This window comes from Pantherophis guttatus, chromosome 15 (genome assembly GCF_059756535.1).
Source record: "Pantherophis guttatus breed Tessera chromosome 15, ASM5975653v1, whole genome shotgun sequence".
In the NCBI taxonomy this organism is placed as follows: domain Eukaryota; kingdom Metazoa; phylum Chordata; class Lepidosauria; order Squamata; family Colubridae; genus Pantherophis; species Pantherophis guttatus.
This window is the reverse complement of record NC_142077.1, coordinates 8,108,800-8,130,964: the sequence shown is the minus strand read 5'-3', so window position 1 is coordinate 8,130,964 and position 22,165 is coordinate 8,108,800. Positions and strand designations below refer to the sequence as shown.

The 22,165-nt window shown below is 42.6% G+C and overlaps 2 protein-coding genes across 5 annotated transcripts in view; one reads left to right on the top strand and one right to left on the bottom strand.

Annotated features, from left to right (window-relative positions):
• Positions 1-1,391, bottom strand: part of TARDBP (TAR DNA binding protein) — a 110,646-nt gene extending 109,255 nt beyond the window's left edge. The window contains exon 1 of one of the 3 annotated variants that reach the window (XM_034430212.3): positions 1,242-1,391. The gene's annotated coding sequence lies outside the window, so the exon portion shown is untranslated. The remainder of the gene's footprint in view (positions 1-1,241) is intronic. The other 2 variants (XM_034430211.2, XM_087878966.1) reach the window with 2 other exon arrangements.
• A 95-nt stretch (positions 1,392-1,486) lies between these two features.
• On the top strand, positions 1,487-21,939 carry LOC148111873 (uncharacterized). 2 transcript variants are annotated; one of them, XM_087878968.1, is made up of 5 exons: positions 1,487-1,576; positions 3,929-4,057; positions 4,193-4,264; positions 18,421-18,524; positions 20,980-21,077. In XM_087878968.1, exons 1-4 carry the CDS (start codon positions 1,528-1,530, stop codon positions 18,513-18,515), a joined length of 345 nt encoding a protein of 114 aa, XP_087735094.1. In that variant the 5' UTR covers positions 1,487-1,527; the 3' UTR covers positions 18,516-18,524; positions 20,980-21,077. The 2 variants fall into 2 exon arrangements, with proteins under 2 accessions (XP_087735094.1, XP_087735093.1); XM_087878967.1 differs by having other exon boundaries at positions 18,421-21,939.
• The last annotated feature ends 226 nt before the right edge of the window (positions 21,940-22,165 follow it).

Genomic DNA, 22,165 nt, shown 5'->3' with positions numbered 1-22,165 from the left:
TAGTGACTATTCAAAGTTACAATGGCACAGCAGTTCATTTAGTGACCATTCAAAGTTACAACGGCAGTTCATTTAGTGACCATTCAAAGTTACAACGGCACAGTTCATTTAGTGACCATTCAAAGTTACAATGGCACAGTTCATTTAGTGACCATTCAAAGTTACAACGGCACAGCAGTTCATTTAGTGACCATTCAAAGTTACGGCAGTTCATTTAGTGACCATTCAAAGTTACAACGGCACAGCAGTTCATTTAGTGACCATTCAAAGTTACAATGGCACAGCAATTCATTTAGTGACCATCCAAAGTTACAATGGCACAACAGTTCATTTAGTGACCATTCAAAGTTACAACGGCGCTGGAAAAAAGTGACTTAGGGCCGTGTTTCATAGTTACGACCGTCGCAGTATCCCCATGGCCATGTGATCAAAAATTAAGGTGCTTGGCAAGTGGTTCGTGTTTATGACCGTTGCTCTCTCTCTCTCTCTCTGTGTGTGTGTGTGTGAGTGAGTGTAGGGTTGTCACGTGATCCCCCTTTTGCAACCTTCTGACCAAGCAAAAGTCAATTCACTTAACAACCGGGTTACTAACTTTATCAACCGCAGCAGTGGTTCGCTTAACATCTTTGGCAAGGAAGGCCGTAAAACGGGGCAAAAACTCGTTTTGGGAGCCCAACATTTCTGTGGTGTTAAAAGCGAGACGTTTGTTAAGCTTAACACAAACGTCTCGCTTTTAACCACAGAAATTTTGGGCTCCCTTCCCCCCACCCCCACTCTGTAGGTCGTAAGTCGAGGACTGCCTTACTTGGAAAGGAGGAGCCAGGGGCGCGGCCTGTTTTTTGCTCCAAGACCTTTTGCTCCTCTGAACTACAAGTCTGAACTACAACTCCTCTGAACTACAAGTCCCAGCAACCTCCATTCCTCTCAGCGTCTATCGCAGCATTGGCTGCCAAAGGGAGGAGGGGGAGGGGGGGCAACGGGAGCCAGCGCCAACTGGAAGGCCTCCCTTTGCCAAAAAAGAAGGCCTCGCTGGCTAAATGGTAGAAATCGTAGTTCCCTCAAACATGGAAACCTCTCAGCTGGAGAAAGGCGCCTTATCGCGTCCTGCGTGGGGTCGAGGAGCGCGCGCGAGAGAAAGGCCCCTATGCGCCATCGAGGCTCGGCAGGTTTTCAGTCACCTCAGCCTCCGCCTGAGGGGCCCGGCCTGCCCACCCGACTCGCCCTCCAACCGTTGGACTCACCGTTGGCGCGAAGCCTAGGCAATACAGGAAAGAATCGGTTGCGCGACTAGGCCGCGGAGAGGACCTTGGGCAAGCTCCCGGCTGAGGCCTCCAACTCTCCTCGCTGTCGACAAAATGGCGGCGCCCTCTTTTCCCTCAGCAACTGCGGAGCGAAGCCGCGGTCCCAGAACGAGCCGCGCCAAGTCGCTTAGCGGGGGGGACCCCGTGACCTGTCACCGAAGGCTTTTATTATCGCCAAGGGAAAAAAACGTGCTCCGCAGGAGTCCTAGTTCAAAATTCTTTCACTATGATTTCCATTTCGAAGTTTCTCGTATTCCTTTTCCTCGCAAAAGGAGGTAATTTGAAGTCTGCGGTACGGTCCCCCCCTTGATAGAAACCCAGGAGTGGTATGGCCGACTCGGCCGTGTCATGCGCATGCGTTACAAGGACGATGCGAAGTTAACAGAGGAGAAGGCGTCAGAAGCTCGTTTCAGTAGCGTCTGTTATTTCTGCGCATGCGGGAAGAGGCGGGACCTGGTGACCACGAGCGGGAAAAGGGCGGGAAGCGTTGCGCATGCGCAGTCTCAGAAATGCTGAATACTTTGAATTTCCTTTGTGTCCAAGGGGGTTATTTTATGTTTTTGTGCTGCTGTTTTTACAAAAAAACCGAAACCCCTCAAAAACTGTATCCTTAATCCCAAAGTTCCTTCTGAAATGCGTGTTAGACAACCGAAGTTGAGTTTGTAGCGAAATTCTGGGCTATAAAGGCAGGTTTTGCTACTTAGACTCCTCTTTTCCCCTCAGTAATTCTTGCAAAATTCTGCATTTGATATTTTTAAATTTTAGAGGGTTTTAAACTCGCCCTGGGTCGTTCCTACAACCAATGCATTGGAGTGGACAATTGTAGAAGCTTTTATTTCTAATTTAAAATTCTGCACCTGATACATTAAAAAAAGCTGATTATTTACAAAAAGCCACATAGTAAATGTAAAGGAACCGTATATATCCAAGAGTTACAAGAGCAAACCAGAAAGAAACCCACAGAATAAGCAGGGTACAAATAAACAATACCCTATTTTTCTTTCATTTCTTTAAAATACATTTTGCGTGTTGCATTTTCAACATGGGTTCATGTTTTCCCTGCTGAGAAAGTAGCGAAGTAGTAGTAGTAGGGAAAAAAAATGGGACAATTTACTATAAGGAAAGCTATTATTTTCTTAACCCTTGAGGTGGCCGTTTTTCAAAAATTAAATACTATGTAACTTGCAATCTGGTTTAACCTCTCTCTTTATGGCCACATCCAGTATCTAAAACAGTGGTGAAATCCAAATTTTTTTACTACCGGTTCTGTGGGCATGGCTTGGTGGGCGTGGCTTGGCTTGGCTTGGGCATGGCAGAGGAAGGATACTTCAAAATCTCCATTCCCACCCCACTCCAGGGGAAGGATACTGCAAAATCCCCATTCCCACCCCACTCTGGGACCAGCCAGAGGTGGCATTTGCCAGTTCTCCAAACTACTCAAAATTTCTGCTATTGGTTCTTCAGAACCTGTCAGAACCTGCTGGATTTCACCCCTAATCTAAAATTAATCTTTTTTCTAACAAGGAATGTTGTTTACATTGTAGCTAACCAAGATATTTTTGTGACCATGTGCTGAATAACTATGTTGCAGCATACTGAACTATAAACGATGCCTCACAAATTGTAATAGCTCGTTTCACATGTAGTAAGCCAAAACCAACCCAGAGCAGCCATATTGTGACTTTCCCTGATGGGTTAGTACAGTGTTGGAGTGATGTATAAAATACAGGCAAATGAGGCCTGGTAATCAAACCATGGCTTGATGTTTATGTGTGAATCAAATTAGGAGTGAAACTAAACCTCCAAGATCAGGTAGAGGATAATATTTTTGAGATATTACAAATGTCTTAGAAATATTCAAGAGCAGGGCTAAAATTTGGTTTTATTCTATTCCTCCTATTTGCTATTTCTAAACTATCTCATCTGTTTTGGAGAGCATAGTTGTGTCACATAACTTTACACAACGTATTGAAGATATTCTCCGTTTGAAAGCAAGTTGGTCCAAGTTCAGGTTAAAGTTAATATAGTTAATATAATTAACTAGTTAATAATTAATTAGCTAATATAATTAGCAGGAAGAGCAACCAGAGCTCTAGAAATGTCTATCAAACGTTTGACTGGCATAACTTTACAGTGAAATATGAGTCTTTTTACCTGCCAACCAGTGGTGGGATTCAAATTTTTTTACTACCGGTTCTGTGGGTGTGACTTGGTGGGCATGGCAGGGGAAGGATACTGCAAAATCCCCATTTCCTCCCCACTCCAGCGGAAGGATACTGCAAAATCCCCATTTCCTCCCCACTCCAGGGGAAGGTTACTGCAAAATCCTCGTTTCCTCCCAATCAGCTGGGACTTGGGAGGCAGAGAATAGATGGGGGCGGGGCCAGTCAGAGGTGGTATTTACCGGTTCTCCGAACTACTCAAAATTTCTGCTACCGGTTCTCCAGAACTGGTCAGAACCTGCTAACCAACCTCTGTTGCCAACCATTCTTTTGAAATTGGCATTTATAGTTAGAAGGTGGTGGTACAGTTTAATATCTTCCTATTAAATCTCCTTTCCTTTTAGTAGTAAGAAATTTCTATATACTCTATTAGTCTTCTAACTATCATTTGATTCTCCCATTTAGGGCTAGTGAAACTGGGACTCTTCCTAATCATGTATCTGATAAGAGAAGCTTCAGGGCTCTTCTGCAAAAAAAAAAAAAATCCTGTTGGCAACATGCAATCCTTCCTGGAGATAAATGAACCAAGTACAGGTGAAAACTTAGTTCTACACTTTGTCTCTGAAAAAACTATGTGGATTATTTGTTTAGTTTCTGAAGTTGTAAAACGTTGCTAATTGTTGCGATTGCATTTGACTTCCAGTTTATTTTGATTATTTTTCTCTTTAGTTAACATGTTGCAGAAACAATTCTGGTGCAAACAGAAGTGGTCTGAAGACAAAGAAAAGAGATTCTACACAGGTAAGTACTTGAGTACTATGAATATTTACACTTCATTTTGTTCCAGCTTAAAAACAATAACCTTAATATTGTGATTAGCCACAGAAGCCTTCTTGGCTTCTAACTTGCACACACTGCAAAACATTAATTAATTGTTTTAGTCATTTGGAATTCTGGTATGAATCCTACTTTCTTCATTTGTTTCTTCATCAAATGCAGTTTTAAGCCACATAACAACAATAAAAAAAAATATCTTTAGCTTGGCATAACAGCTCAGTTGGGCATAGTATTCAAGTATTCCCATGCCATGGCAGTTTAGCAAATGCCCCGTGGAATATAAATCTGCAGCTACTAAATAATATCGTTCCAGTTTTAGTTGCATGTGCTGCCGAAGCGAGCACCAGCTACTAAACATGTTAAGTGTACCCACAACCTAATATGTAACATGGTAAAGTAAATGACTTGTTATCCAGGTAAGTATGCATATGATGTAAGGATTAGCTGCTGATCCTAACAGTTATGACCGAGCAACAAAGAAGCAGAAATGGGTATTGAAATATAGCTATTTGTAAAACAGTTTAGATTCAAATAACTATCTGTTGTGAGATCTTTGACTTTCAAACCAATCTTGGTTTTTCTTCTTTGTCTGAATTGGAGATAACCTGTTTTACTGTGGCTTAATTGATACAATAGAGTGGTTGGCCCTGAAAAACAGATCATTTTTCACTCACATTCCTCCTCTGTTACTCTCTTGCCAAAACCTAGTCTTCTGAAAGACTGTGGCCCTTCCAACCCTTTCATCTGTGCACTTGCTTTAATTATTTTTACAACAGCAGTGTCATGAAAGCTAACAAATCAAACAAAACGTCAAGATGTGGAGACTTTAGAAAGAGTGCAGAGAAGAGCAACAAAGATAATTAGGGGACTGGAGGCTAAAACATATGAAGAACGGTTGCAGGAACTGGGTATGTCTAGTTTAATGAAAAGAAGGACCAGGGGAGACATGATAGCAGTCTTAACAATATCTCAGGGGCTGCCCCAAAGAAGAGGGAGTCAAGCTATTTTCCAAAGCACCTGAGGGCAGGACAAGAAGCAACGGGTGGAAACTGATCAAGGAGAGAAGCAACTTAGAACTAAGGAGAAATTCCCTGACAGTCGGAACAATTAATCAGTGGAACAACTTGCCTCCAGAAGTTGTGAATGCTCCAACACTGGGCAGTTTTTAAGAAGATGTTGGATAACCATTTGTCTGAAGTGGTGTAGGGTTTCCTGCCTAGGCAGGGGGTTGGACTAGAAGACCTCCATGGTCCCTTCCAACTCTGTTATTCTATTCTATTCTATTCTATTCTATTCTATTCTATTCTATTCTATTCTATTCTATTCTATTCTATTCTATTCTATTCTTATCTATTCTATTCTATTCTATTCTATTCTATTCTATTCTATTCTATCATAGGTAGTATTCTCTGGGCCCTCAAGGCAAGCATCTCAGGTGAGCAGCCCTTGTCCACATTAAGAGCTGAGCTGAGCTGAGCAGAGCAGAGGTTGGTGCTTGGGACTTCCCCACAGAAGCAAAATAGCATCACAGGTTGCCTGGAGAGATTTCTTGCTTAAAACAGTGTGGCAGGTTGCATCAGCACTTGGGACTTAGGTAAGAAAAATCTGGACAACTGTTAGGTCAGTATTTTTCAACTGTGAGAATTTTAAGATGTGCGGACTTCAGCTCCCCGAATCCTCTGCTGGCTGGGAAATTCTAGGAGTCAGAAGTCTGCACATCTTAAAGTTGTCTAGACTGAGAAACACTGTGCTAACTAGCGCCGGAGAGAAACATCTGTACAGTGCGTCTCCTTACTGCCACTTAGTGGCTGCTACAGTCCATAGACCTTAGCCTACTTCCACCTGCTGCTTTGTGAAAATGCTGAAGTTCTTCTGTGTATATTTGCTAGCCATGCATTATGCTGTGCCAACCTGGTTCTTTTAAAAATGGAAGGGCCAGCTGGATTCCTTATACCTCTGGCTCCAAAAACAGCTCACCACACCTGCCTTTATTATATATATATCTGCCTATCGAGATGAGGTGGAACGGTTGCTTTCGTGGTGTAGAGACAATAACTTGGTCAACCTTAACACCAATAAGACCAAGGAGCTGATAGTGGACTATAGAAGGAATAGATCAGACATCCAGCCTTGCTTATCAATGGAGACCGAGTGGAGCAAGTGGCCAGTTTGAAGTTTCTGGGTTGTTATCATAAAAAGAGGACCTGACCTGGGGTGCTCACATTGCAGCACTGGTCAAAAGGGCCCAGCAGAGATTATACTACCTGAGACTTCTCAGGAAACAACAACTGAACGAAAAACTGCTTGGTGACCTTCTACCGCTGCACCATAGAGAGTTTTTTAACTTACTGCATCTGTGTATGGTTTGCAAATTGCACAGTGGCAGATAGGACAGCACTCCAGAGGGTTAACTTCATTGCCCAGAGGATCATTGGCTGCCCTCTCCCCTCTTTGGGAGAGCTTTATAGCTCCCGTTGCCTTAAGAAAGTTTAAAACATTCTTAAAGATCCATCTCATCCTGGGCATCCTTTTTTTTTTTTTTTTTTTGAACTATTACCATCTGGCAGACGGTACAGGACAATAAAAAACAAGGACTAATAGGCTGAAAAACAGCTTCTATCCCAGGGCAATAACCATATTAAATTCTATGGTATAGTGCAGGGGTCAGCAACCTGCGGCTCTGTAGCCGCATGTGGCTCTTTCACCCCTCTGCTGCGGCTCCCTGTCACTCGAAATATGCATCACAACTGCCAATGTGTGATACCCGCCGGCACATGATTTATTGAGCTTTTCAACGCCTGGTAGGCCAACCATGAATAAATCCAAGAAAAGATTAAACAGAATGTTTAATTCAACTACATATGCTAGTTTTGTGGCTGCTCAAGAAATAGTCGGGCACGGGAAAGGTTTTATGGCTCCCGGTGTTTTCTTTTCTGTGGGAAACGGGTCCAAATGGCTCTTTGAGTGTTTCAGGTTTCAGACCCCCTGAATATCGATCGAGTTTTCCATTTCAATTATATAGAATGTAAAGGATGTATATTCATGTTTTTATTTTTATAGTTATAACGTTCACTGAAGACGGCATTTAATTTCGTTGTACCATGTGCAATGACAATAAAGGAAACTAAACTAATATATATCATTAAATCAAGTGCACATCAGTTTTCCAGAATCAATATATTTCCTGAAAATCCTTTAAAAAAATGGTTTGCTTCTGTCTAGAATTCCATAGTTATATAGAAACTGTTTCCTTTGGACATTTCAATTCAAAATAGCCAAGTTGGACTGGAGCAGGGCACGATATCAGCAAATGTCTTGCGAGCAAGGGGCAGAAAATGGCCCTTGCTGAGACTACTGGAAACATGTCTCTTTCTCAGCCATTAGCTCCATTGACACAGCAAGATGCATGCAGCTTAAAGCTCCCAGTCTAAATAACACAGAGAGCTGGCAATTACCACAGCAGGATTCAGCAGCAGAGCTGCTCCAGCACAGCTGTTTTCTCATTAGAACCAGAAAGTCATTTGCACTCTGGGACTTGAAGCAACATCAACCACGATGCCAGGAATTTAAGTATCTCTTGCTTTTCTCTATAAAGGAGAAAATGGGAGGAAGAATTGGGGTGATCGCTGCCAATTGGTCCATATGATGAAGGGCAGGGGTGGGTTTCACTAACCTTTGCTACCGGTTCGCGCACGTGTGCCACATCTGCACATGCACAGAAGCTTCTGTGCATGCGCAGACTGTATTTGATGACGTCCGGGCAGGTGGGCGGAGCGTCCTCCTGCCGCCACTACCTGTTCGCACGAACTGGTAGCAACCCACCACTGATGAAAGGGTACCTAGGACTGTTGATACTGTTTGGGTGAAGCATTAAATTCATAAAGAGACAACTCCTTAATGAAAATTATTTAGTGAAGCATGGATAAATTGCTTAAATTTTATTATAATCCTTACTCTAGATGCACACTCACCTGTCAAGAGACAGGTAGGAGCAGCATAGGAGATTACCATGCATTGATTTGACTGTTTAGCTGGCAGACAGTGAATTTTTGGATTGCAGACAGAGGCTTGTTGAATTTTATCTCCAAAGGCCAAAACTTTGATCCTGGGATTCACTAAATGAAAGGCACACGAATCGAACAGATCATAGGTTCTAAATCCAGTCAATATACATTACATGCAGAATTACATCCACACACACAGATTACCAGCAATTAAGATGATAAAAGGCCTGAAGACAAAAACGTATGAAGAATGGTTGCAGGAGTTGAATGTGGTGAGGCTAGAGAAAAGAACTTGATAGGGGTGACATGATAGCAGTATTTCAGTATTTGAAAAGCCGCCACAAAGAAGAGGGGGGGTCAACATATTTTATTTATTTATTTATTTATTTATTTATTTATTGGTTCGATTTATATGCTGCCCTTCTCCGGAGACTGAGGGCGGCTTACAATGCGTTAAGCAATAGCCTTCGTACTTTTGTATAGACCTGCTTAGTAGGGCTTTCGGGCCCCCCCTAAGCGGTGTACTTTTTTTTATACAAAGTCAGCTTATTGCCCCCACAATCCGGGTCCTCATTTTACCTACCTCAAAAGGATGGAAGGCTGAGTCAACCTTGAGCTGGTGAGATTTGAACTTGCAGTAATTGCAGGAAGCTGGTGCTACTTAAAGCGCTTTAGTCTGCTGCGCCACCAAGGCTCTTGTGATTTTTCTGAAGCACCAGAACGCAAGATATGGATGGAAGGAGAGAAGCAACTTGGAATTAAGGAGAAACTTCCTAACAGTGAGAACAATTAACCGGTGGAACAGAAGTTGCCTCCAGAAGTTGTAGTTGCTTCATCACTGGAGGTTTTTAGGAAAAGACTGGGCAGCCATCTGTCTGAAATGGTGTAGGGTTTCCTGCTTGAGCAGGAGGTTGGACTAGGAGACCTCTAAGTGTCCCTTCCAGCTCTATTCCGGTTCTGATTCCTGTTGTTATGCAACTTCCTTCCACTTTTTTTTTCACGACATGATTTTGATAGTCTTTCAGAGAATTAATAGTGAAAAAAGTACATATGGATGATCATTATTCTGGAGCAGGTCTCACTGTATTCAATAGGGCTTGCTGCCTAACTGAGAACTATTTCTAACATAGCTGAGAGGAACCTTGTGGAACTCAGTCGGCCTTTCTTATCAGCAGATATCAGTAAATTTAAACTCTTTAATCTATATATATAAAAGCAAAAACCACTCACGCATCATCACGAAATCTCCAGAACTGTAAAGCCTACAAACTTGAAATTTGCCACATATGTTCCTCTTGGCTTCTAAGTGCTCGCTAAGAAAGGATTTTTCGAAATGACCATCAGATCATTAGTATTTTATGTACAGTATTATATTCACACATTCTGATGCTAAGGAGTTAGACATTCTACTCCCCCTCCCCACTGAAAAGAACTCTGTTCCAACTGCAAGTTGCCTTATATTAACACGCTACTACCCCTTCGCTAAACCGGGCGTGGGCATAGCCAGCGTGTGACGCATCCGGCCTTCGGGCTGGGACATTCTACTCCTCTTCCCCCTCTGTTCCAACTGCCAGTTGCCATATATATTAACATGCTCTGATGCTACAGAGTTACACATTCTACATTAAGTTTCAGGCTTTAAGTGTCAATTTATCACACCCGATCGCATAGTTTCGTAGCGAAGCACGGGTATCCAGCTAGTCCAGGGATTAGCAATTTGCGGCTCTTTGGGACCTCTGCTGTGGCTCCCTATCGGGTGCCCACCACTGGCTGGCCCCGCCCCTCGCCCTCCCCTCCCAGTCACTCCTCGCCTGGCCTGAGAAGGTAAGGGCGACGGTGGGAGATGAAGAAGCGGCCAGGGCAGATACAGAGAGTTACAGAAAGAGGAGGAGAGAGAGAGAGACATGGAGAGATACAGAGGGAGAGGGAGAGGGGGGGAAGGGAGGGAGGGAGCAGGGAGAGAGAGATGTCAAAAGGGTTTTGTGGTTCCCGGTGTTTTTTAACAACTGGTTCTCTGCCTTAATGACCAGCTAGGTAGGCGTGGCTAGGGGGGAGTCATGTGACTGGTGGAAGTGAGTGACATTGAGTTGGCCACGCCCACCCAGCTTTTGTGGCTCCTGGTGTTTTCTTTTCTGCGGGAAACGGGTCCAAATGGCTCTTTGAGTATTTGAGCTAATCACCTATATTTTCATTTTAAAAACGTGTGGAATTCCCAATTTGGACATAAGGGGGCAATATTTTCTGTTGAACAACTCTTACCAGTTGATGAAATGTCTTTTGCCTGGATTTGGTGTGGCAGGAGGCATAATCTGTTCTCTTTTACTGACCCAAGCTGTCTCTACGGGGAAATAGAGAATTCTGCTTTTATTTTTCGAAACGGCAAGTCATCCAGGACTGAACCGTGGAACTCTTTGGCTGCGGAAAGGATTGGGTGGGGATAAGGCACAACCGGGACTTCGCTGGCTCTGAAGGAAGGGAATGTGATTTCAGTAGTTATGATTGCGGATTTAGGGGGTAGTTGCTACTGCAGTGAGAGCTCCATAATACGTTCTTAACGTTCACTGAGGGGGCTATAAAACATAAAGGATGAGCCTTTCCATATTTGAAAATCCCTTTGATTGGCAGTTTTATTATCTCTGAAAGGTGCATGGCCTTCCACACAATCAACTTAAGGGTTTTTCCTTTTATTTTATTTTTTTTAATAGAGAAAACGATATTGCTTCTTAAGTCAAACGCATAGCTAATTGTGCCTTGATAATTATTTTAAAATCTTTCCGTATTCCTTTAATATCCCAATATTAAACCAAATGATAACTGGGGGGCACTTGAGGACAGTCAGATTTATGAAAGAAGGCTGCCATGTAATGAAGCTTCGGGCCGGCCAAACATTGTGAGGTTATCATGCAGTTGTAATAAGTCTGTGGCTTGGGTTACGATCCAAATATTCCTTCCAGAGCTGACATACCTTTCGGGCTCAATCAGCGGGCGGTATGGACCGGCAAAATTGCCTCTCTTTTTTTTTTGTTGTTGTTGATTTTTCTTGCTTTGGAAATATCGTGCAGATTTATAAGTAGCTATTTGGAGAATTACCAGACACAAAGGAGCAAGGTTCCAGCAATTCTGCAAGGAATAACAAAATATATCCATCGATCTTAAAAGAACCAGCATAAATCTGTGGGCAGCCCGATAAAAACATAGACCAGTTTGTTAGGCTGCATCTAGTAGCCATGGCTGGAAAAAAAAATAGGAGAAATCTGGACTATTGTTTTTTGTCTATCTCCATTACCGTCTCCCATAGCAAAATATATAAAAGAATTGACTATCATTTCAGCCTGTAATGGGAAATACTACTTAGCCAATAAGTGTCTGTGAATTGATTAACGTCAGCTAGGGGATATTTTGCCTTTTCCTGCAGTTCTCAGCTGATTGATTGACTATGATCCGTTTAGTTGTTGTCAATTCTTAGCAACCACATAGATAGACCTACAATCATCATCATCATCTTCTTTTAATGAACCCATAATCCAGGGGTGAAATCCAGCAGGTTCTGACAGCTTCTGGAGAACCGGTAGCGGAAATTTTGAGCAGTTCGGAGAATGAAAAATACCACCTCTGGCTGGCCCCAGAGTGGGGAGGGAATGGGGATTTTGCAGTATCCTTCTCCTGCCATGCCCACCAAGCCACACCCACCAAGCCACACCACGCCCACCAAGCCACACCTACAGAACCGGTAGTAAAAAAAATTGGATTTCACCACTGCCATAATCCATTGAAGGGTGGAGTCTGGGCAACTGAATTGAACTGAGTTTTTTACTGGCCGGATGCCCTTCCTGTCGCCAATGCCGAGTTTTATTCAGCAGATACATTCTCAGTGTGCCCAGAGAGAGAAATATCTGCCTCTCCCTAGAATCGAACTCACAGCCTCCTGATTGTGACGTGAGAGCTCCACCTCTAGGCCACCTTGCCACTCATAGATAGACTTACAATCTCCAGTTAATTTTTGTACTGTCCTCTATTCTTGTTACTGATTACACTTCCCAATGAAGCTGAGCCCCTCTCAACATTATCTATTTGCATTAGGTAGAGATTTGGCTTTTTATCTTCACATTTATGACAACATCCACAATTTGACAATGACTTTGTTCTTAAAATACTTGCTAGCTTTGTTAAGTTTATTTTTATTTATTTATTTATTTATTGGTTTGATTTATATGCTGCCTTTCTCCGGAGACTCAGGGCGGCTTACAATGCGTTAAGCAATATTCTTCATACTTTTGTATATACCTGCTTAGTAGGGCTTTCGCCCCCCCCTAAGTGGTGTTCTTTTTTTAATACAATGTTAGCTTATTGCCACCACAATCCGGGTCCTCATTTTACCTACCTCGAAAGGATGAAAGGCTGAGTCAACCTTGAGCCTGGTGAGATTTGAACTCGCAGTAATTGCAGGCAGCTGGTGTTACTTAACAGCACTTTAGTCTGCTGCGCCACCAAGGCTCTTTTTGAGTATTTCAAAAAGAAATACGCCCCGCCCCCATCTATTCTCTGCCTCCCAAGGCCCAGCTGATCAGGAGGAAATGGGGATTTTGCAGTAACCTTCCCCTGGAGTGGTGTGGGAATGGAGATTTTGCAGTATCCTTCCCCTGCCACGCCCACCAAGCCACACCCAGAGAACCGGTAGTAAAAAAATTTTGAATCCCACCACTGGATTTAAGCAAGTTGGAGGTATCCATGCTAATGTTTTCAGTTCCACATCAGATCAGAAGGGATCTGATAGACAGACAAATAGAATAATTTTAGGGAGCAAGAGACTTAACAGATTTCTGTGGGTTGTGGAGTCAGACAAGTGGATTTGTATTGAAGGCAGAGAGATCATAGATCTACTGTTTGTAGACATGCACATTGTCCCACTCCAAAGGCAACTCCTGCTAAAGGTAAAAAAATTTTTTTAATAAAAATTAAATAATTAAATAAAAATTAAAATCAAGTGCATTGCCCAAGGAAATTAGGGATAATTTGATGTTTTCATCTCATTTTCCCAATTTAATTTGAAAGTGTTTGGGGGTTATCTTTTTTTATATATATATACATTTAAAAATTAATAGTCTTTGTGTAGATATCCATAACAAACCCCCAATATCTTTTCTTAGTTTTCCACATGAAATAAAAATAAAAACGGGATTGTTTGTGTAAGATTCCACTTATTCAAGCAAGCTGGGAGGCATATGTTTGCCTCCGAGTTCTGCGTCGGAAGTAAATGTCCAGCTTTTCATTCCTCTTTTCATGTGGTTTCTTTAATCCCCCAGATTCAATTTCAGGACTATTTTATAGTTCCAGTTTTACAAAGCAAAAAACAAAAAACAAAAACCCTTCCTTTAATGTTGGCATTTTTGAAGAAAAAAAAAAAAAGGCTTCAATCAAAACATGTGTGGCTCCGGGTTTTTCTTTCTTTTTTTCCTTCTTTATTTTACATTAGCCAGATGTAACATGTGGAGGAGAACAAGCTCAAATTTGGTGTTAAGGTATTCCTGCCACAATGACACAGTCAAAACGCTCCTGTAGATTTGGCTATATTTAAGGTTGGTTGGTTGGTTGGTTTATTTATTTTGTTATTTCATTATTTATTTCGTTATTTATTTCATTATTTCGTTATTTATTTTGTTATTTATTTAGTTATTTAGTTAGTTAGTTAGTTTTATTTATTTTATTAAATTTCTATACCGCCCTTCTCCCGAAGGACTCAGGGCGGTGAACAGCCACAAGATAAAACACATAAATACAAAAATTTAAAATAAAATAAAAACGAATTAAATAATTTGGCTGAACAAATTTAAAATACCCCATAATTTAAAAACAAATTAAAATTTACATTTAAAAAGGGGAAAAGATTTAGGCCAGGCCAGCTTGATGAAATATGAAGGGATGAAGGCTATTGCTTAGCGCATTTTAAGCCGCCCTGAGTCTCCGGTGAAGGGCGGCATATAAATCAAATTAAAAAAAATAAATAAAAAAAATAAAAAAGTCTTAAGCGCGCGTTAGTTAGTTAGTTAGTTAAGTTAGTTAGTTAGTTAGTTATTTAGTCAAGCATGTATAAGATAACAGATATAAGTATGAACATGATTATGAATACAGGAAATGGATACGAGTAAATGGGGACAGTAGGACAGGGGCGGTAGGCACATTGGCACAGTGGTGAAATCCATTTTTTTTTTTACTACCGGTTCTGTGGGCGTGGCTTGGTGGGGCGTGGCAGCGGAAAGATGCTGCAAAATCTCCATTCCCACCCTACTCCAGGAGAAGGATACTGCAAAATCCCCATTCCCTCCCCACTCCTGGGGGAAGTATATTGCAAAATCTAAAACAAAACCCGTCCTTTTTGTTTTAACTGTTCTTGCCGCCCTGAGTCTTCGGAGAGGGGTGGCATATAAATTTAATTAAATTAATTAAATTAATTCCGGCAGCTCTGCGCATGTGCGCACTAGGAACAGGCTCCTCCTGTTCCTCTGCCTCACTGACGTCCGACTCTGGAGGCTCTGGAGTCCATGCATAGCTCCCAGATGGCCCTGGTCCCATCTCTGCCTCCGACGCAGAGCCTTCATCAGAGCCTTCTCCAGACTCCAGGACTGGCCCATGTTCCTCCCCAGCCTCCTCACTGTCCGACTCCACTGCCAGCTCCGCAGGCTGCTGGCGGACCACAACACTTATATAAGGAGAAACATTATTTATTTATTCGTTTGATTTATATGCCGCCCTTCTCCGGAGACTCAGGGCGGCTTACAATGCTTTTTAAGCAATAGCCTTCATGCTTTTGTATATACCTGCTTAGTAGGACTTTCGGCCACCCCTAAGCGGTGTTCTTTTTTTTATACAAAGTCATCTTATTGCCCCCACAAACCGGGTCCTCATTTTACCTACCTCGGAAGGATGGAAGGCTGAATCAACCTGGTGAGATTTGAACTTGCAGTAATTGCAGGCAGCTGGCAGCTAAGTGCTACTTTAACAGTAGTTTAGTCCACTGCACCACCAGGCTCCTAAACTCTTTTTCCAGTGTTGAACCATTTAATAACACCACAGGCCATCCTGATTGTGGTTTCTTGCTTGTCATACAACTTCCCCAACAGGACGGTGAAGTGCCCCAGCACATCCACGGTTTTTAAGATATTAAATATTAAATATTTAAAGTCTTAAATTAATATTAGAGTATAATATTAAATATTAAAAGTCTTGTTTCTCATTTTTTTTGTGCTTTAAAAGTAAATCTGGCACATCATTCAAAGCCCAATTCCTGGATTTATAACAACACATGGATCTATATTCCATCCAAAATTTAGTTCTTTTACGTACACAGATGGACGAGAATATTTGTAACGCGGGGTTAAACTGTGGGGTTCCTTGGTGCTCTCTGAGCTTGGTGGTTTTCTGACAGACATTTCATTACCCATTTAGGTAACATCATCATCATCATCATCATCACATGATATGCATATCATGTTATTTCAATTCCATGGGATATTTGAAGCAAAATTCTCGGTTTTGACTTGATCTACTATAGCTTATAATTTTATGCAATGACATGTACTATTATTGGTATATGGATCTTTATCCTAGCTTAAAACTTAATAACAATATTTTGTTATCTACACCAAAGTATTTAGTTTGACCGTTCATAATTAATGATACACTGACACTATCACCCCCTTGTTATTATTATTATTTTTTTTTGCTTTGTTGCATTTTCCTTATTTTCTATTTGTCTTTGTTTATATAAGGTAAAGATAAAGGTTCCCTTCGCACATATGTGCTAGTGGTTCCTGACTCTAGGGAGCGGTACTCATCTCCGTTTCTAAGCCGAAGAGCCAGCGCTGTCCGAAGACGTCTCCGTGGTCATGTGGCCAGCATGACTCAACGGCAAAGGCACATGGAACGCTGTTACCTTCCCACCAAAGATAGTCCCTATTTTTCTACTTGCATTTTTTTTTACCTGCTTTTGAACTGCTAGGTTGGCAGAAGCTGGGACAAGTCACGGAAGATCGTTACGCGGCACTAGGGATTCGAACCGCTGAACTGTAACGGGGATTCGAACCCCGTTACGCGGCACTAGGGATTCGAACCGCTGAACTGCCAACCTTTCGGTCGACAAGCTCAGCGTCTTCGCCGCTGAGCCACTTTATTTAAAATCTAGTTTTTTTAAAAAAAGTTCTTTCTCACTTTCCATAAAAACAATCTTTTGCTAGGGAATTAGCAAAATTTGGTGAGACTTGCATGCTCAACGGATCATATTTTATTTGCTTTCATGTGCCGTGTTTCTCCGCATGACAGCTCTATAAAAATCTTGGGATTCTTTTATTTTCTCTGCAGTGCAAAAGCAGAAAAAACAGAACAAAAACAAATGTGTTTTTTTTTCCCTCTCTCCTTCCTGGTGCCTGTTGTGGTTTGAGGATTGGGAGAGAATTGAAAACAAAAGTGACAAACCATTTCTCCTGGGGGTCTCATCCTGTCCAGCTTCTTTTATATCCCCCAACCTTCCCTTTCTGTAAGATTTCATTGAAGTTGAATCTCCCCAGAGAAGCAGGAGCAGTTGTAGAGTTTTGTGTCACTTTTGGGGATGAGGAAGAAATGATGTTTGGGGGGTGGGGTGGGGGGAAGCAAAAGAGAATTGCAGCTGCAAAGTTTTCAGATGAAAAGCTAATCAAAGGCAGCCCAGGCGAGCCATGGCTTTAATCTTTCATCTTCAAAGACGCACAAACAAATATTGATTGTGTACCATACAGCAGGGTGGCGGGTAACTCCCACCCCCACCAAAATTCACATAGCTAGTATGATTGTTGTTGTTGTTGTTGTTGTTGTTGTTTTGTATGTTTCCAAGAGTAACCACCTCCATCCATGAAAAAAAAGTGGTATTACTTCAAGAGATTGCCCATCTGTTTCTTGGCATCCAAGATGGGCAACTGAAGGAGGAAAATTGAAGGGAAGTGGAAAAAGGAATAAGAGGGCCACAGAGAGCAAAGGTGGATGACAACCGAGTGTAATAGCTTTTTGTATTTAAGTTCTGTTTCAGTTGTGTGCCTTTATTAAAATTTATGAGATGTGGATTTCAGCTTTGGTTGCCTCCTTCCAGTGCTGAAGGGACGCGGTGGCTCAGTGGCTAAGACACTGAGCTTGTCGATCGAAAGGTCGGCAGTTCCGCGGTTCGAATCCCTAGCGCCGCGTAACAGGGTGAGCTCCCGTGACTTGTCCCAACTTCTGCCAACCTAGCAGTTCGAAAGCACGTAAAAAATGCAAGTAGAAAAATAGGGACCATCTTTGATGGGAAGGGAACAGCGTTCCGTGCGCCTTTGGTGTTGAGTCATGCCGGCCACATGACCACAGAGACGTCTTCGGGCAGCGCTGGCTCTTCGGCTTTGAAACAGAGATGAGCACCGCCCCCTAGAGTCGGGAACGACTGGCACATATATGCGAGGGGAACCTTTACCTTTACCTTGCAAGAGAGGTGAAATTCAGCAGGTTCTGACAGGTTCTGGAGAACTGATAGCAGAAATTTTGAGCCGTTCGGAGAAGTGGGGAGGAGGGAATGGGGATTTTGCAGTATCCTTCCCCTGGAGTGGGGTGGGAATGGAGATTTTGCAGTATCCTTCCTCTGCCACGCCCACCAAGCCACGCCCATAGAACCGGTAGTAAAAAAAAATTGGATTTCACCATTGCCTTGCAGTGCTGAAACTGACTGGTTCTTACACACTTCTCTTCCACACCCTCTTCCCTAAACCTCAACGATATTTACATCAGCCTTTCCCCCCAATAAGGTCAGCTATCTAACAGACACCTCCAAAAGTCTCCTTACAAACTTGAGATTAGGTCCATGCACTAGCTTTTCCTTAATGAGAAAAAGCTGGTTTAGGCAAGGAAGAATTCAATTAGAAGGTTGGAAGAGCTATTGATGGGAATCTGGGTGGGAGAGAAAAAAAAAGTGTACTTGGCTGTTTGAAGCTCGGGAATTTAAAAAGTGTAACGTGCCCTCTTACACGGACACGTACAGGACACACTAATCAGAGAGGAGAAAACTGACCATAGAGAAAACTTCCCAGTCTTTTACTTTTAATTCCTCTTTCTTTCCACCAATAGACAACAAAGCAACAATTGGACTGTTACAACTGCAGAATGCCTCAGCATTGGTCTCTCTTTATCCTAGAGACGGTAGCCGGAAACCGATAGATTGAAGCCAAATGGTAAGCTTGACTCAAAACAGATGCAACTATTATATAGCAGTGGAAAAGCAGGGATGTGTGCATATGCTTGCAGTTTGCAATAACACTTCATACATCTGATGAAGCGAATGAAAGTCCACAAAAGCTGATGCCGTAACAGATATGTTAGCTTTTAAGTCGCCACAAGATTTTTCATCCGTTTGGCAAATTGACTCCCCGGCTCGCAGGGGTGAAATCCAGCAGGTTCTGACAGGTTCTGGAGAACTGGTAGCGGAAATTTTGAGTAGTTCGGAGAACCAGTAGCAGAAATTTTGAGTAGTTCGGAGAACCGGCAAATACCACCTCTGTCTGGCCCCAGAGTGGGGTGGGAATGGGGATTTTGCAGTATCTTTCCCCAGCCATGCCCACCAAGCCACACCCACAGAACCAGTAGGGAAAAATTTTGGATTTCACCCCTGCCTGGCTGAGGTGATGATTATGTGCCATCAGGTTTGGCCTCCACTTTTAAGCGACCGTATGAATAGACGGTCATTACAGGAGTGCGATTGGCATTAAAGATCAAACCCAAACCATTTTATTAAAAACTGATCAAAGTGGCATCATGTACAAGATTTAAATGAAACAAGTGAATAAATAATTTGTAAAGGATGGGAGGGAGAACAAATAAATACAGTACCGTTCTTTAGAGAGTCCTACACATTCAATAAAAGGGATGTGGTGGCTCGGTGGCTAAGGCGCTGAGCTTGTCGATCGAAAGTTCGGCAGTTCAGCAGTTCAAATCCCTAATGCCGCGTAACAGGATGAGCTCCCGTGACTTGTCCCAGCTTCTGCCAACCTAGCAGTTTGAGAGCACGTAAAAAAAAGCAAATCGAAAAATAGGGACCACCTTTGATGGGAAGGTAACAGCGTTCTGTGCACCTTTGGCGTTGTGTCATGCCGGCCACATGACCACGGAGAAGTCTTCAGACAGCGCTGGCTCTTCGGCTTTGAAACGGAGATGAGCACCGCCCCCTAGAGTTGGGAACGACTAGCACACATGTGCGAGGGGAACCTTTACCTTTACCTTACACGTTCAGTAGATAAAGTCACTGCTGGAAAGAAAGCACTCTGATAATTGTCGAAGTAGTGGGTCGAAAAAGCCGGATCGTCCCAGCCTTAAACCTCAAAGCTCATGGTTACTGAGGAGGCTCATCCTGGCATGAAAGCAGACAGTCCTTAATCGTTTCTGTCTGAAGCCAATTTCCCCATCCATGAATGGGAGCTATGGCAAGTCGATTTTGAACTGGATTTCAGGTGGGTTACAGCAAAAGCAGCTTCAGAAGAAATTTGGGCATGGACAGGCTGAAGATGAGGCATGAAATACTGTATGGTGTTACGAAGGAATAGAGATTAGCTTTTAAAATAAGCAAGAGGCAGAAGCAAGAAATACCAGGTAGGTAGAAATCAAGTCAGGAGAAACTAGGAAGTCTGTAGAGCTATTTGATGCAAGAAGTTAACTGATGCTGAGATACCAAGCCTTTGCGGGACATTAATGGGCCAAACTAAATCCTGTTTGATTCTTTGGCTCACCTGGTTGACCAGATGAGTTGTAGTACCCCTTTGGCTATTCGAAGGTTGGTGCAATTGCATGTAGGACACAGTCTTTAAACTGAGGAGGTGCTTTAATGAAAATGGGATAGCTTGGCCTCGAGGTGTTTTATATGGAGTCCTGTTCAACATTCTGAAGCCTCCGGTGATGGAGTATCCATAAGTTCTGAAGGCAATTTGTTCCACTGGTTTATTGTTCTTGCTGTCAGGAAATTCCTCCTTACTTCTAGGTTGCTTCTCTCCTTGATTAGTTTCCATCCATTGCTTCTTTCTTGCCTTCTGGTGCTTTGAATAATAGGTTGATCCCCTCTTCCTTGTGGCAGACCCTCAAATAATGAAACACTGCTATCATGTCACCCCTAGTCCTTCTTTTCACTAGACTAAGCATACCCAATTCCTGTAACCGTTCGTCATGTTTTACCTCCAATCGGGGGTGAAATCCAGCAGGTTCTGACAGGTTCTGGAGAACCGGTAGCGGAAATTTTGAGCAGTTCAGAGAATTGGCAAATGACACCTCTGGCTGGCCCCAGAGTGGGGTGGGAATGGAGATTTTGCAATATTCTTCCCCCAGGAGTGGATGGGAATAGAGATTTTGCAATATCCTTCCCCTTGGTGGTACCACGCCCACCAAGCCACGCCCACCACACCACGCCCAACAAGCAACAAGCCACGCTCACAGAACTGGTAGTAAAAAAAATTGAATTTCACCACTGCCTCCAGCCCCCTAATTATCTTCATTGTTGTTCCCTGCACTCTTTCCAGAGTCTTAGCATCTTTTTTATATTGTGGTGAAAATTGGATGCAGTATTCTAAGTGTGGTCTTACCAAGGCCTTAAAAAGCAGTACTAACACTTCACGTGATCTTGATTCTATCCCTCTGTTAATGCAGCCTAGGATTGCATTGGCTTTTTTAGCGGCTGCTGCACAAGGCTGGCTCCTATTTAACTAATTGTCCAATAGGACTCCAAGATTCCTCTCACAGCTATCGCTACTGAGCCAAGTTTCACCTAATCTGTACCTGTACATTTGGTTTTTCTCACCACTGAATTTCATTTTGTTGGATGGAGCCCAGTGTTTGAAATCCATCTGAATCCTGAGCTTGTCTTCTGGAATGTTGGCTATTCCTGCCAGTTTGGTGTTGTCTGCAAATCTGAGGAGTTCCCCTTCTATTCCCTCATCTAAATTGTTAGGTAGAATGTTGTTCTAGGGCTTAGTTTTGGGCTTCTCGCATCCATATGCATCATCATTTGCACCTCTATAACTGTCTGGTTTGGCTCTGCAACCCAACAAGACAGACACAGACTTCAGAGGATCATTAGAACTGCAGAAGAAACCATGGCTACCAACCTGCCTTCCATGGAGGACCTGTATAGTGCACGAGTCAAAAAGAGGGCTGGGAAAATATCTACAGACCCCTCGCATCCTGGATATAAACTGTTTCAACTCCTACCCTCAAAACGAGGCTATAGAGCACTGCACACCAGAACAACTAGACACAAGAACAGGTTTTTCCCGAACGCCATCACTCTGCTCAACAAATAATTCCCTCAACACTGTCAAACTATCTACTAAGTCTGCACTACTATTAATCTTCTCATCGGTCCCTTCATCCATCTCCTTCCACTTATGACTGTATGACTGTAACCTTGTTGCTTACATCCTTACGATTTATATTTGATATTGTTTCCTGATTGCTTATTTGTACCCTATGACTATCATTAAGCGTTGTACCTTATGATTCTTGATGAACGTATCTTTTCTTTTATGTACACCGAGAACGTATGCGCCAAGAGAAATTCCTTATGTGTCCAATCACAGTTGGCCAATAAAAAAATTCTATTCTATTCTATTCTATTCTATTCTATTCTATTCTATTCTATTCTATTCTATTCTATTCTATTCTATTCTATTCTATTCTATTCTATTCTATATCCCACGTGCTGCCCACAGCCTCAAACTGGCTTTTAATATGCATTGTATGCTATCAACTCCCAAGTATCCAGAAGTTGGCGCTGCTACCTGCATGTCACAGAAGATCTTGTGTAGACTATGGACAAGGCCTGTAATTTAAAGAC